Below are 16,734 nucleotides of genomic sequence, written 5' to 3' on the forward strand. Positions count from 1 at the left end.
CCGACTAATGATTTTGGAGGTCATCTTATAATAAAAATTTCAACCTCGGATATTGAAAGATTATGAGAGAAAGAGAGAGAGAGAGAGAGAGAGAGAGAGAGAGAGAAAGAAATTATAGGTGACATAATTAATTTATTAAAAAATTCACTATGGCATAAATTTTAATTTATATTACATTTATGTTATACGTTTATTTCAATTCGTCAAATTCAATAATTGCGAAAATATAATTAATTTTGAGATTCACTGTATATTCTATTACTTTTACAAACCTTTATCTTGCTATTTTTAATTTTCGCATTCTTAATAAGAATCTGTTTGCCAACTTTGTTTTTGCGTAAAGTGAGCTTAATAGCGAACATTAATTTCCAATTTGAACAAAGCTGTGTAGTGAACGTGTAGGCAAATAAGCCTGTAGCGTAAGTAAGCATTATAACGCCGAAGTAGGAATGCCTTGGTCACAAATATAGGAGATACATTCGCAACAGTCCTAATCGCAAACAGCGATGCTCGCCGGAATAAATAGCGATTGTTGATTTAGGTCTTCGTGATTATGCCGCCAGCGATTTAACGTTGAACACGATTTCGATTGAGCTTAAAGGACAAAACGCATTGAGTGGGACATTGTGAATTTAGTCATGAACGTCTATGCAACGGATGATTGTTTAACGAAAATTGAATTTACCGATCAACTGAAAGACCCATTCTACTTGACCAGTACATAAAGTATGTATCAGATTTGATTAGTATTTACATCCAGTTCTACAGCTTTTTCTAAACGATTATCGAGATAAAGTACAAATATCAAATTTTTTATATTTACATATTAACAGAAAATGACTTTAAATTTATTCGATTTATTAACACATTTCGAGAAATAATTAAAAATTTCGAAACATTACATTATTTCGAGTACCTATGTTAAAAACATACTTAGGTACTATACATCGAGGCTTTCTAAAACAATACGATTGAGCTAAAAATCGGTGAACTCATTTTTGTCGTCTTGAGGAAAACGACCGGTGTAGAAGCAAAATGTGCCATCGAGTCGAAGATGGAGGAGTCATGTCGTGCTGAGATAAAAATTTCTCTACAAAAAGTATCGTACCGTAAAGCAATAGTGGTGATCTGCACGCGTTCGCAGATTTTAGGGTGAGCTCGTAATGCGATTCGGCTCGATAAGGACGTGTATTACCCGAAAGTGTTACTGGACCAATAGCAGTTCCAGTTCGAGATAATGTATGTCGTAGGATAAAGCTGTCTTCCCCTGGTCAATTTTAGAAACTGTGAAAGAAAGCTGGGAACGATTCTTTGAAACGACCTGGTGAAGCATTTATATTCTGTTCTTTCACACGCAAAATTTTACAACGTAAAACTTTTCTAATGTCGATGTGTTATTAACATTTAAATCCTCTTTCGTTGGTGAAACATGTGACAAGAAGGAGAAAAATGTTATTTCTTTTATATAATCTCGATATATTTGATTGAAAATTATAGTAAATTCTCAGACGTGATGTTGATTTTATTTGTCCTAAAATAAGAAGCTAACATTCTATCATGTTGGAAAATGATTCCATAATTTTGGAAGGATATTCCATAATTTTGGAAAGTTATTTCATAGGACATTCTGATAAATTTGTTCGATCTATTAACCGTAGAAAGTTTCCAGGATGTAAAATGTCGACTCAGGTTTTACTTCTCTGAAATTGAAACATTCTACTTTTAAAGAGGAAACTATGTTTCGAGAAATTTTAATACCATCGAGCAAAGTATTGGAGTTTGCATTTCACTTTTGCGGACAAATGTACAACGGTACGCATTAAGAGAAGAGGTTTCCAATTAATTCTTTCGAAATTCATAATTTTTTATTTAGAATTTTATCTTAATTATCGAGTTTCACTTAAATTTTAGTTAAATTTCTGTTAAAGAAGATGTGTCAGCTGATATTCTTAGATATTTTACCATGCTACCATCTCATAAATATCAGTATAAACATATATTGTTTAATTAAATTACCTAATTAAGCGAAAAAAGTAGAATGATTAATAATGTCAATTATTAGGGAAAAACGAAAGAAAATATTATATAATACAGAGCTTTATGTAATCGAACCTCGTATGGTCAAGACATACCACAACGAGAACACAATCCATTTTCGATTGTCCGCCATTGTCAGAGCAGCAAAAAGGGCGGACGCTCGAAAGTTGACTTATATTGTTCTATAAACAAGCCTGTATGTACGTGGTTAAAGAGAATCTGATAAAAGGAGTTAATTAAAGGAGGTTGGACGTCAAAGGCTACTGTAGAAGCTTTATTGTGTGCCGAAGAAAATGAAAAGAACAGACGGGAGAAAATGTTTGCGACGTAAAAAGCTACTGCAATGTGTGAGCTTCGGGCAACCAGAGGTTTAATTACACAAGGTACATCTTCAGCCCGAAGCGTTCAGAGATAATTATGTTAGTTGGTAATTATCTTCGAACGACTTCCCCTCAGTTTTCTTATTTCTCGATTCGCGAAATAATAAACAGAAGGGGAGGAACGGCTGCACCGTCGGCAAATTAACCGCGAATCATCGATTAATTGGACTGCACCATCGATTGATTGGAAAACTTAGTTAGATCTATGGTGCTCGTTAGTGGCATCCTGCTAGTGGCAATTATCGTTAATCTCCGTCGAATATTTGTTCGAAGCACACTTGCCAATTGAATGGTGCGAATGGCTAATTGTACAAGGGCGACAATAATTCGCGTGATGAATATGGGACGTTGAAATGCTTGCTTCAACAAGCGATGCATGAACAACGTTTAAGCATCGGTCATATGGCGCTATTATGTGTAATTTGTATCGGAGCAAAGGAAATGGAATTTCCTTTATCGCTATCATAACGATTTTTATATTTTGCATATTAATCTTTTCATTTTTATTTCGTTCGTTAAGGTACTTGTTCTGCGAGTATAATAGCTTAATCTGACTCTACATTGTCGATTCTTCGTATGAAAACTAGGTCACTGACAATTCATGCGAAATCACACCCTTGAAGCTTTTATTTTTACAAATATACAAAAAACAGTTTCAACTATTTCACTTAACAGACGAATGTATAATGCAATAAAGATAGACTTTTTAAGAGCGTAAAACGGTGAAAAGATCAGGCTTGGACATAAACGACCCAGTTTGCCGATGTAGCGTGAAAAAATATGTTTATCTACGGAGGATTATAGGTACACTTAACGATTTTAAACGATGCATGGGATTCTAATTTATAGGAGCTAGCGGAACGCAAGTAGTTTTACTTAACGATTAATCGTTATAGTGTTAAGTAACATCTACTTTTCAATATATCGTTATTCTTTTGTATTGTTAGTGTGCGCTGGAAATATTTGATTATGCGTTTAATGTTATTGCGGCAAACGTTATTATATTACTTTATATATGGTACTTCGTTTTTGCCAATGTGTTATCGCGCAGAAATTCCTTTCTCTCGATATTGTCATGTTAATCGTTTTCGCTTTAAATCGTTGCTGTATATTTTAAATATTCTAGATTCCACGAGAAATTTATAACATATCCTCTTTTTGAAATGGTAAATATTTATATCGTTATTAGTTAAGTTATTACGTGAGAGAGTTCTATTCTTTTCTCAAATATTATTACAAAATAGAAGAAGAGAAGAGGCACAAGAAACATGTGTTTAGAAATACTTCTCAATGAACGTGCGCTTTAAAACATTAATCTACTAAATCTTTAGTTGAAAAAAACATGTAATTTTAAGGATTCATGTCCCTAAAGTACATAGTGGTATTGTAGATTCTTTCTTATTTATCAGAACATCTATGTCAGAGAAATTATAGTGTTCTACAGTCACGGTAGATATAGATATCACGCTAAACTACACCTTTTACTTTGACTTCAATAGATCAACGTATAACACTTGCCTCTTTTAATGTTAATTTGTATTTGTTCATCCTATATTACTGAATAAAATACATTAAAAAAATATTTCAAGTGCAAGCTTTTTTTCTAATGATAATTTGTTGAGATTTAAATGATAATCATTTGAGAGTATAGAAAGTTTATAATGGGCAATTAGATAGATAGTGATACTTTCTGTCAGTGTAATTCTGGTTTTAAATATAGTTAACGTTGCGAATTGGTAGTTTTTTTTTTCTACGGCTTGTAATAATTAGATCTGAATGTGGCTCATTTTTTCCCTTGGAAGTAGAATTGAGTGCTTTGTTGAAAATCGATCGCCGTTAATATCCTATCCTTATTTGCACATACTTTCAACAGCTTTCCGAGTAACGACGCTGCTGATTGGATTTTAATTCAGTTTCAAAGCAAATTTTTCAGTGTTTACGATGAATCTCGATGCTTCCATATTACAGTGTTTTTATTTCCATGTTCGATGAATTTTTAGAACAGATTTTTATGACAGATTTTAAAGATTCTCGAAACAAAATTCCTTTAACTTTCGCGTACAAATATCGTATTTGTTTCTTCGTAAAAGTTAATACTTAAATTTAGTTTTATCGCTTCTTATGTTCTTTTTTTTATTTCCATATTTTTTTTCTAAGTTGCATAACAATAACCACTTTGAATTTTTAAAGCACACGGAGTACTGCTCCTTAACCGAATATGTATTTTGAAAATTTTACGTTTTAATTTAAGTTAGTTTCAATTCGCACGCATTAATTTAATAATTTTAATCATTCAAATTTTTAAGTAAATATTATTCAATTTAATAATTTAGAATTTGATTAATAGAACTGCACGAGTAAATAATCTAACACATACTAGAACGTGCTTACCTCAAAACTGAGAATACCGCTATGATCCTGGTCCAAGGTGTTGAAAACGTAATGTGCATACTGGCTAGTATTGGCTGGAAAAGTAAATAAAGGTAGATATTTTAATCACATTCATGGAATATTTGTATAGTTATACCTCATTAGGAAAAATAAATTATTGCTTATGTTAATCCTCTCAAGTACCTTCGAAGCTATCGACGATACGTTGGAAAGTGTTTTAGATAAAGATAGAATAATTTTAAGAGAAATACAGGGTGCGCCGTTAGAATCCGGACAAAAGAAGTTTTGTGCAGAAAGTTGTTTATTTAAGTCAATACACAAAAACACATGAAAATGTTGTTATATCTCATTTAAAGGGTCCTTGCTGAGAACTTTTATTCTATGTAACCACCCTCTGCCTCTATGACCTGCTCTATTCTTGCTCTAAAGCGCGAGCACGCTGACTTCAACTGGTCGCGTTTAATTGTCGCGAATTCTGACTCGATAGCAGCTCGTAGGGAGTTGACGTTGGGGTGCCTGCATTTATTAGTTTGTCTCTCGATAACGCCCCACACGTAATAGTCCAATGGGTTTAGGTCGGGACTGTTAGGAGGCCAGAAATCTTTCGACCAAAACATGTCCACATTGTCAGAGAGCCAATTTTGAACAAGATGACTTGTGTGAGCAGGTGCGCCATCTTGTTGAAATAAATACGGCCTTCCAGAAGCCGTAATTTCCATCCACGGCTTTATTACTGTCTTCAGGACCTCCAAATAAACCTCCTTTGTGATTCTTTCGCCTTTTTGGAAGAAGTGCGGAGGCATGACGTCGCCCTCACTTGAGACAACGCTCAAAACGTGAACACTTGCTGGAAATTTGGTTTTGCCCACAACAAAATTAAATTACCGTCGATCTTGGGTAGCTAAAGAATTTTATAATTTCGACCGGCGTTCTCCCGGCGCGAAGACTTTCTATAATCGCCGCTCTTCTATCGTATTCCGGGTTTTGCTTAACGAGTTCTGTCATTTTGAGGTTATAGAAGACTTATTGACATATTTAACTAACTTCAGAGTCAATCAGCACAAACATCTGAATTCTAATATGGTGGGAACTACAAATTGAATTCTGTCCGAATTCTAACGGCGCACCCGTAGGTAAAATTAGAAAAATTAAAACTATGAATATTCTACTGTATTAACTGTGCCAACTCGACTCTATAACTTCGTCTTGTATATAAATTGCAATATAAATATAATTTACGAATAACAGATTTCACATTCATAGAATTAGAAATGACGTTGAAGAGATAAAAATGGTAACCCATAATAAAAAGGTCACAGCCACAAGAGACAGATAAAACTGTCTTCTTTAACACATTTTCCATTAACGTAAAATGTCATCACTAAACAAAAAGCTACATAATATACAAGCATAGCAAACATCGATACGGACAGTATATTAAATCTAATATTTATAACGAAAATAATTTACAATTCAATTACAGTTAATTTTTTAGACGTCACCAAAATTAACTCCGAATTTCTACTTCAGAGAAGATTCGTCGAAAAGAAAACCCTTGGCAATAATAATTTTAAGTGTCTACCGAATATATATAGGAGTACAGCCTTAATAAGCACTTGAATTTCTCAGATGGTAAATACTCAGTGACCTTTCTAAGGAAACCTTTCCAGATCGTCGAATTTAACATGGTAAATTGAAACTCTACCGGTGTGTGCTAATAACTTCTACTTGTCCAACAGAAGTTCAATTCAGAGCAAAGGTTCATACTCGAAATTATTTGACGGAGATGTTACTTTATTTCTGTTAGAAGAGACACATTTCTCTTCGGAGGAATCCTATCGAACAAAATAAATCGATATTATGGAAAACTTGTAGTTACAATACATGTTCTTTGAGAAAAGTATATTTTGAATAATCTATTATTCGTAGTTTTCAATGGAAATATATATATATAGAATTTAAAGAAACGAAGATAGCAGTTTGATATTTTATGAAGCAACTGAATGTTGGTAAATTTACTTTTATTATATGTATATTCGTAGCATGTTCATTCAAAGTCGCTAAAATAACTAAAATAATTAATGAATTGAATGAAAATGAGATACGACTACAAATTAGGAAACATTATGAAAAATTATTAAAAAATGTTATTTGTTACGTGTGACCTTGTTAATTACATGTTAAAAAAATAATTAAAAGAATTACATGAGAATTTAATAAAATGTATAATTCCAAAAATTGAACGACGACATTTTACATGTCTTTCGTTATAGGAGACTTTTCGTAGAGAAGTGTCAAGGTTAAGGAACGTCAGTCTCGTCTTTACTTAAGCAGAAATCTCGGAGGTGCTGCTTCAATTGAAAGGATTCGTCTAGAAATTAGTGCTCAACTCCTTCCAGCGAATTATCACAGTGGGACTCTTGTGCTAGCACGAGCACCAGCGTAAAGCAGATTAACTCGTTAAAGTTGTCAAGCTTGTACGAATTAGGCTTCTAGAGGAAGACAGATATGCTATTACTTAATGGCACGACAAAAATCAAAAATTAGTTTTGTGTTCCGAATGTCACCCTGTCACAAACTACAAAGAGACTAATATTAATTAATTTATCTAATTTCAACATTTTTAAACTTTCCGCTAAATGTAAAAACTTTGAGTCCTTTAAGAACATAATATTTAGTAGAATTTACAAATTCGTTGATTTTAAAGTAAAGAAGTATGTACACATAAATAGAATGTATCTCGTGCGAAATAATTTACAACACCTGCAATTAAAAACAAAATAGCTTTTTTCGTATTTGCGCATTGGAAGCTATTTATTATGATAAATAGATCCTTTCTGAATGTTTATAAATTTCCTTATTTTCTGCAAACTGTCCTCTTTTTTAAATACATGTATCGATCTTTATTTTAGAGAATATAATTATTTTTATTCTGCTTTTATCTTTGATTGTTCGAGTTTATAGCCAATTAAAATCGTTTGTACATATCTATAGGATGGTTTCAATTCCTATATATAACAGGAATTGAAACCATCAAAGTGACGATATTGCTCGTATAAATGTATATATGTATGTACCAAGTCTATACAAACATGCGATATTAAATTGGAAACAGTTATTGAACTAGATTTCTCTAAGTTATGAAACTTGTCAAATTTATCCGTTCGTTGTTGCTAAATGATTCTGATAATTTTTGTTATCCCATTGATTGCTTAACAAAATAGATTTAATCGAATACATTAGTAAAAGTATAGTACGATTTTTATCGAACAATAAAAGATTTTTATAAAAAGTCTAAGATACCTTTTGTATTTTTCGAGTAATATTTATACGGTTGAGATAAGTTTCGTTCACTGTGAAAATTCTTGGGACATTTTTCACTGGAACGGGAATTCGATGCAGCGATGTTTGCGCTTGGAGGTAAAGTGGTAATATTTTTATGGTAAAAGACCTGCTCTGAGACCAAATTCTTCGAAGGCAAACTCTAATCTACATTCTAGCTCCTTTCTAAATTTTTACTCGATATACGGAATGCAAAAGTAAATGAATGTGAAATTATCCACTTGGAATTGAAAATTCGAAACACAAGTATTTTGCACACGTTTGATTTTTCATCTAATCTATAAAGTTTGTATAAATTAATTAGAATTAATTAGACTAACTGATGAGCTCACTATAAACTGAATCCCATCAATTTTTAAATAATTTTCTTTATTAAAGATTAGTTGCGCTGTGTAATATGAATATTTTACAAGAGTATACTTTTGCTACATAAATAATGGTAAAAGAGAAAAATAAGGAGATACAAGAGAAAAGTATTAAGAATAGTAAAAGAAGAATGATATTGTCAAAGCAGTGAACAGTTTTTTAGGAGAGTAAAAGTTTGCAGATCAAACTTACATTTTTCAGGGTTTTGGGAAGTGATATTCTTTTAAAGAAAGGAAATGGATACCTATTGAATACTAACAATAACTTTCCCTACTTACATTTCGTCTGATATTCTTTCTTACAACTTTATACGAGTTTCCTGTTTACTATGGAAGAATTTGGGAACCATATTATAAGTTAAATTTGTTCGCCGCACAAGGATTCTATTTTATAATGAAAATAGACTTTTACTATCTTCTAAATTGAACAACGAGTCAATTTCGACTTCACTTTCTAAACAACGGTTTATAACACGTATACCTATACTAATTTTACATATTACAAGCTCCAAATCGAAAAACTGCACGTTTTTAGAGGGTACTTTATTATTTTATATTTTGTACCTTTTTTAGGAATACACCTAAGTTTATATTTCTATTGTTTAGCATTTAAAACATATTTATATTATTAATTTTTCATTTTCTAAGAGCAATTGTAATGTATTATGTATTTTTATATGCTTCGAAAAATTGTATTTCTCTTCCATTAATGATAAGGCTCATCATATTTTCACATTTTCCAATTTATAACATTACTGTGCCAACGATTTTTAATTATTCTTATACCGTTGAAAAGTTAAATTATTTTAATTGCGCTGGAAAGATCAGATTTTACCGAATAACGTAACATTTAATTTTGTATATAAATTATAATTCAAAACGTGTGCTGGGTATTATTAGCTTTTCAACACTTGGATGATCATTTTGAAACGAGAATACTTTGTTATATAAATTATAATGCTCCAAGCTTTTAAGGAAACGAATATTTTTTGCAAAGATTATAAAGATACTTCGCTATGTTTATTATGTAAATATATCTAATTGATTTTAAATTCTACACGAATAAAATTTCAAGACTATATTTGACGTGAAATATTGTATTTTTATATATCGATATTAGATGTGAACTATTTAAATATTGTACTTTGTACTATATCAGACATATAGAATTTTCCAAAGTTAGACGATAGTTACTGTAAGCAACCTTATAGTGAAAATTCGCTATTCAGCAAAATGGGTGGTATCGTGTTGTCATAATTCACCCCTTCGACTTTCGACTATCGATCCAAACCTTAGAACGTCCTTTTGTCATTGAACATTCCCTCCGACAGATCCAAAGGTATAAATCTCATTTCATTGCACGAACATACATGAGAGTTTCGTTTACCTTCTCGAAACGCTTGAGGGCTTTTAGATAAGTACAAACATGTATCTCTCTGATAAGAAGCAGGGATAGACGCTCGCGGCTGATCCTTTTGACCCTTGTATATCCGCTAGCATTTACAACCATATATTTTGTATTGTATTTTCTCACGGAAAATTGATTGTTATTGAAAAGAATTCGATATATAGCCATGTATTATTTTCGTAATATTATAACTGTTTCCGTCAAGCAAATATCATTAATCAAATTATTTGTTGAAATTGTTCGATTGTTTTATTGGAAACGAAACAAAAATATACGAGAGTGACCTAATTAAGTATCCTGCTCTTAAATTCCTACACAAAACATGTATTTTTTATAGTACTGAAATTTTGGAATTTCGATTTTGGTGATGTGTATTTATGAAAATGTTGAGAATCTACAAAATGATGTGCTACCATGGAAATCTTTAATTGAAATTTCAGCACGAGAAACAAGAATATATTTAGTCGCTCAGTTCTGTATTTGGCTGTGATAACAAAGTCGGTGTTCTCATATGATGTAGCGTACAATATTTTATATAATATGTACATAAAATAGCGCATCATATCACATATATTATACGTGGAACGCAGAGGAACACAGGCGACTGCAATGGTGCGAAACCCAGATTAACAGTCATAAAACTCACTGTGCTTTGCGACGCTGTACTCGGGTGAGCGCCGATTGGGTAGCACAAGCTTCCTAATATAACATGAAAAAACGAAAAGAGAGGGAAGAAATATAATAAGCTCTCCGAGGTTTTTGACAAAATATTTCTGCTCCACAAATTCCTGATTTAATCAACCGTTTTACTTCAGGAAGGTTATCTCATCAGAACTGCTCCAAATCAGGCACTTAGTTTTTGAAAAATGACAAACGAAGAAAAAAGACTATTTTTCAGAGAACCAACAGAGAGTTACAGGCGAGAATCTTTACGTATAGGTTTACTTTTATTCACGCAAGTTCGATTAATGATGGAATTGTCTGTATTTCTTAACATAAATCGAAAAGACACAATAAGAGACTCATGAACGTACTACGTGTTGTAAAGAAGGATTTGAAAATGGATTTACAGTAGTCATAGAATTAGAAGTAATTGATCGAGTCGTCGCGTCGCTGAGTTATAATTTAGTCGATCGTGAAACTGAACATCTGGTATCAAGTCTGGCTGGTATCAGTAGGATCGACGAAATGTCGGAATCATGTTGCCATCGGATACAGTTTACATCCAAAAGTTTCAGGTAGTCAATTGAATTCTATTTGTCGTATTTGATAGTATGGACTACTAGTATGATAGTATGACGCCCTTATCGTAACTCTTGGAACAAAAAGTACATTAAAATTATAATTTGCTCTATTAACAATAATAATTTGGTTGTTTAAACAGATAGACGTTTCTTATTTAACGAATGCTCAAAGGCTACTCTCTCTTTCTCTGTCTATCTCTCTCAATTAAGGGTAAAAATAATTTTGTCTTATCTTTTTTATATTTTTACTAATGAATATTATAATTAATAATAATGGTTATATATAATGGTAATGAAATATTATAATTACAATAAAGTTGCTATTTGTAATGAAAATTAATTACATTTGTAAGATAGGAAGCTAATAATGATAAAGTCCATTTAGTGTCTGTAATAAATTTTTAGTATATCATAATTTTTCCAGATAACAATAATTTTACAGCAATCAGTTTGATGATCTTTCTTTGACGCTACTATCGCGAATGTAAATGAAACTAATACCCTACACCTATAAATTGTAGGAAATGTTGGAGGTGAAATTGTAACACGTGAGATACTACAGCTGTTGTACACGCAATTATTATGCAAAATAACCGCGTATGGAATAGTCGAATTTATTCTCTCGGTAATTACTATCCAGATTTACGATAAACTATGTGGATTTCATATTTATTTACTATTATTAACGAAGTAGAAATATAACTTAATTACGTTTCAATAGAATCTGATTATTTAAAATTTCACTACTGAAATATTTGTATGATTTAAGTATAAATAAATTCCTGTTCCTTAATTTTTCTTATAGAAGCAAATATTTTTTCTACTATATTATATGAAAAAAATTGTAATTCTTCTTTCTTAAATTTATCTACATTGCTTTAGATGAAAGCTTATAAATACACTGCAGCTAGATATGTGCCTCTTAAATTTTTAATTAAAAAAAGTTTCTGCTATAACGTTTTGAGTAAAGTTTTTCCATAAATAGAGTTAGAGTTTTAAGGCTACATAAATCATTGCATATTGTTGGTTTCCGTCGACGAAGAACGAACGGTTGAAATTTGTACGCTTGTTGGAACATTTTTTCTCAGATTTTGAGGTTTGCCCTCCGTAAATTCTCGATCGTTCTTCCTCTTGTATCGAACGACAAACAAATGACGGTATCGATACGACATGCAGCACTCAGCCATAAAATTGTTCGCGAAGAGAAATTGTCACTATCAGGGGATCGAAGGTCGTCTTGTGTACTTACAGCTGCGTACAAAGTAGTACGACACTTCAGCCATGTGTGCTTGTTGCCAACAAAAATGCTTTAATCGATAATGCCATCAAGATTGAGTTTAAAATCCGATATACACGTTTAAAAGAATCGTTGACCAAAAATCTTAGGTTTTTACCTTGGTCAAACCAATAAAACTTCCAATGCTTTCCTAAAATTGCGTTTAAAAATAAATTTACTCTTTTCGTTGCGGATTAAAGACTTGGAATATTAGAACGTCGACTACGAACAATTTCGTACTATAATTTAACTTCCACCAGTACTATATTGCTCTCCGCATACGTATGTCGACTTTTTTATATAGGAGAATCGAAGGATTTTCTACAAACTTTTCTTTTGTTATGAACAATTTTTTGCGCCAATTTTACGGTGCAGTCATTTTTTTCTACAACACGGTTTAAAAGGTTCTGCTATCTTCTTAATTTATCGATATCATTATTGTAAATATCGTACTATGAAGTACAATAAAGCAAATAATAACTGAATTTCGGTCCATGGTTGTTCCTCAAATGTAGATTAGTTATTGCTTTTTTACAGTGGCCGACACGTGTTAATTAAAGCGAAGATAATTGATCCGTCAATCAAAAACTGCAGTGACATTTTTAGGACAGCTTTCTGAATATACTAACGCAACGTTCGCTCTGAAATACATACCGCATATTACATACATGGTAGCAAATCGATAGTTATAAGCAAGAAAGCGATATGTTATATATGAAAACAATTGAACAATGAAATTCGTTTGGCAGTTCTATTCTCTGGAGCAAATGTACAATGCAAAATTATAATATAAATGTGGGAAATGTAATGTAGTAACTTATATGTAAATGTCGTTGAATTAAAAATTTTATTGCTTATAGCAGTTTTCTTCTGAGCCCCTTGATTGATGGAATACGCCATAAATTCTAAGTAAGGTAGAATAGGGGTCTTTGTCGTTAGGGGAATTTAAAGCAAGCTTTTCGCAAGTTACACAGAAGCCTCGAATAGCACAAAAATATTTGAAATCGATAGAAAGCCATTCACTGACGAATATCGATATCGTTTTTACGGATAAAGAGAAACGCTGAAACGTAGGACGATTTTGATACGAGAGTTTGTTACCATGGTAACTATATCTGCATTCAACGAAGTATCGTGGGTCTATTTGCTCTATTCGATTGTGCTTTCTCTCCCATTGTGTTTTTCTTTACCCAGTATCTACACGCATATAGCTAGCCTATTGTTTATGGTTTTCGTCGAAGCTCCGCGTTACTGCGAAGCAGAGGGAATTTAAATGTGAATACACACTTCGAATAAACAGAATGGAATAGCATTCGTCTGGTTCTTATATTCGAATTTCACATTAAGATACTTTTTAATACAACACCAGTTTTTATTTATCATTTATCGAATAAATAAGTATAGAATTTCCAATAACTTCTCTCGTATTTATAACTAGTCTTTACCGTTTTTCAAAAAGAAATGTGTTCATGTACACGATTAGTTAAAAAATGACTCAAAGGACGTACTAGGGTTAAGTATTAAAAATTAAAATCCCGTAAAAGAATACTGCGCAACATAATGATGTAACTATGTATCGTTATACAATTACATGTTATTTTCTAACATTTTATATACGAATAAAATATAATTTCCTTTATTTATTTCTCCATGCTATTGATAGTACTACGCCATACGCTTTAAAAATCACAAAATTTGGATAGAGTCGAGTTGGAGAAAGTCAGTTTGTGCATCCCTAGCTGAACGAATTAAAATGCCGTGTTCATCTTCCGCTAAGTTTCCGCCACGCATCCGTCATTAATTAAAACGATGGTAAAATCTTTCGGATATTATGCCATAATGCACCCACCTCCTTGCGGAAAGAACTGTGAGTAGATGCACTTGAAAGTTTCCTCTCTGACGACTCCCGTGGGACATTCTGCCTTGAAGCCACGATATATTCTCTTCAGCTCTGCCTCGGTGAATCTCGTAGCTCGACAAAGACTCGCCAACGAGTCTGGTCTGTATCTCGGGGTCTGTTCCTCTTCGTACTCCGAGTCTGCAAAATCGAAATCAAAGGTTTCTGTTAATTATGGAAAAAACTTGCCGAGTATATTCGCCCTTTGCAATTTACTTTCCGGAGTACCGTGATAGTAACTTTAAATTGCAAAAATACGTATGTAGGGTGTTCCATTAATTTTGTCCACTTGAAATGTCTTCGGTATTTCAAATAGCACGCGAAAATATTATGCATGAAAGTTTCAAGATTGACAAAAGTACATAATATTTTTATACATTGAATACGTTTGGTTAGGAAGGTAGCCGTCAGTTTGTTTTTAGCTGTCTTCGGGTATTGTGAGTACACGTGAGTACTCCATGAACGAAGTCCTGAATAAAAATATTAGGAAATTCGGAGTGTCTTTCTTTCGCAAACGTATTTTTTACAATAATACACCTTCAGACAAACGTAAAACCAAGTCTGTGAAATGTCGCGGTGTACATCTCAACGGAACAAAATGGATCGTACGTAATTTGACAAAATAATATAAAACAAAAAATGTTATGTGTCTATTATATCTTCATAAAACGAAAGAAACTTTTCGGACAACCTAATACTTTACTTTTTTTTACTTAATTCTGGTTTCATCATAGCTATTTACTACATAAGATATTTAGCTAATATTGAAAATTGATACGGATAATGTTAATTATCACACACGTTTCGCACATTACTTGTTCGCAAATGCAATATATACCTCTTAATCATGTGCATATAGTGAAAAAGAGTACACAGTACATTCATTAAGGCAAACGATTTTTCTATAGACAGTATCGTGCAATTTGTGTTGTTCGAGTTACTTGTAAATTGTTTGTTGTTTAACCTTTGGGATGAAGAAGAGAATACCAAACAATAAATCAATTCTGTGCTATTCTGCTTTTGTATTAAAATACAAAATTTATTGATGTCTCCTTTTGTTCAAGTGAATTCTTTTCTACGCTTCGTAAAATTCGGAAATGACAAATATTGAATAGAACCATTACGCTTGTACGATATTTAATGAATAGTTATGAATGTTCATAAAATTCGATGACTACAATCAATTTGTTGGGCATACAAATTTAATTGCGCGATTATTAAATTAATAATCATACAATTAAATTTCATCCTATAATTTTGCCAGTATAATAAAAGAAAAATGCTCTTTAGATCTCTACAGGTCGTCAAATTAAACAATATATCGTGTTTCCAATATTCATTCGCATTATTTTTCAAAACAAAGCACGAAACATTCCACAAAAAAAAGGAACTAAAATAAATTTTCACATCACTCAGCCTTGACAAATAATAAACAATGTAAGGGCGATATTTTATAATTTTAGAAGTGACATTAAATAATCGTATTTGATATTATACCTATATAGTTACATAACATTAATACTGCAACATTCAAACTATCAAATTTGAAACATGGTTAAATTAGGAAACGTGGTTATAATTAGTACAGTACACATATGTAAAGTATGATATTTCTATTACTGTACGATATATCATAAAATATTATAAGACGAGTTAGTTCCCTAATAATGACATAAATCAAAAATTTCTAAACAGATCTCGTGATAAGAAGATACTATTTTATAATGAGCATTTATTTTATTACTCACTTCGATTTTGAAAATTTTATTGAAATAATATGTAAAGGATATTCAAATACCTTCATCAGCTATTGCGTTTACTAAAAATTTGAAGTATTTCAAGCGGCACATTAGAATATTCGGTATTTACACGTAATTTGTCGTTTTGAACAGAACGACGGATGGTTTGAAATTCTTTCTTTCCAACTCTAATAGTAACACTTTAGTTGAACGATATAAAACGTCGGACAATTAATATTCGCACGTCTATGTTTCTTTACGGTCGCAAAAAAAAAAAAAAAAAGAGAGAAGGATTCGAGGCACGTACGATCGATGCGCGTAGACGATTCACCAGTCATGACTAACAGTACCTCTTGCACATTTAAATGAATTTTCCGCGAGTGGCGTGCAACGAGCAACCTATTGTCAGCTTGTTTCGATGCACACCGACGTATGCTTTTATTCGTTCCGATTAAACGAGGCGTTGAATTGCAGCCCGGAAAATGCTTTCCAGAATTCATTTACCTTTCATGCGAACGAAAGGCGGTGGCTTGTGCGAGTAACAGTAAAGAAATTTATTGGAAGCTGTTCCATCGATAGGAAGTATCAACCTACTTTTTTTAGACACTGCTGTTGAACGATTATAATTTGCGTCGAAACGTTGCTTCCTTCAAAT

The 16,734-nt window shown here is 32.2% G+C and overlaps 1 protein-coding gene across 1 annotated transcript in view; it reads right to left on the reverse strand.

Moving 5' to 3' along the window:
• Window positions 1–16,734, reverse strand: part of LOC132910565 (Kv channel-interacting protein 1-like) — a gene marked incomplete at its 5' end in the record, with an annotated part of 48,732 nt that overhangs the window by 22,369 nt on the left and 9,629 nt on the right. Inside the window, 2 exons of the mRNA XM_060966335.1 lie at window positions 4,809–4,882; window positions 14,293–14,481. Of these exons, the coding sequence (XP_060822318.1) occupies window positions 4,809–4,882; window positions 14,293–14,481 (263 nt within the window). The remainder of the gene's footprint in view (window positions 1–4,808; window positions 4,883–14,292; window positions 14,482–16,734) is intronic.

This window comes from Bombus pascuorum, chromosome 9 (assembly GCF_905332965.1).
Source record: "Bombus pascuorum chromosome 9, iyBomPasc1.1, whole genome shotgun sequence".
NCBI classification, from domain to species: domain Eukaryota; kingdom Metazoa; phylum Arthropoda; class Insecta; order Hymenoptera; family Apidae; genus Bombus; species Bombus pascuorum.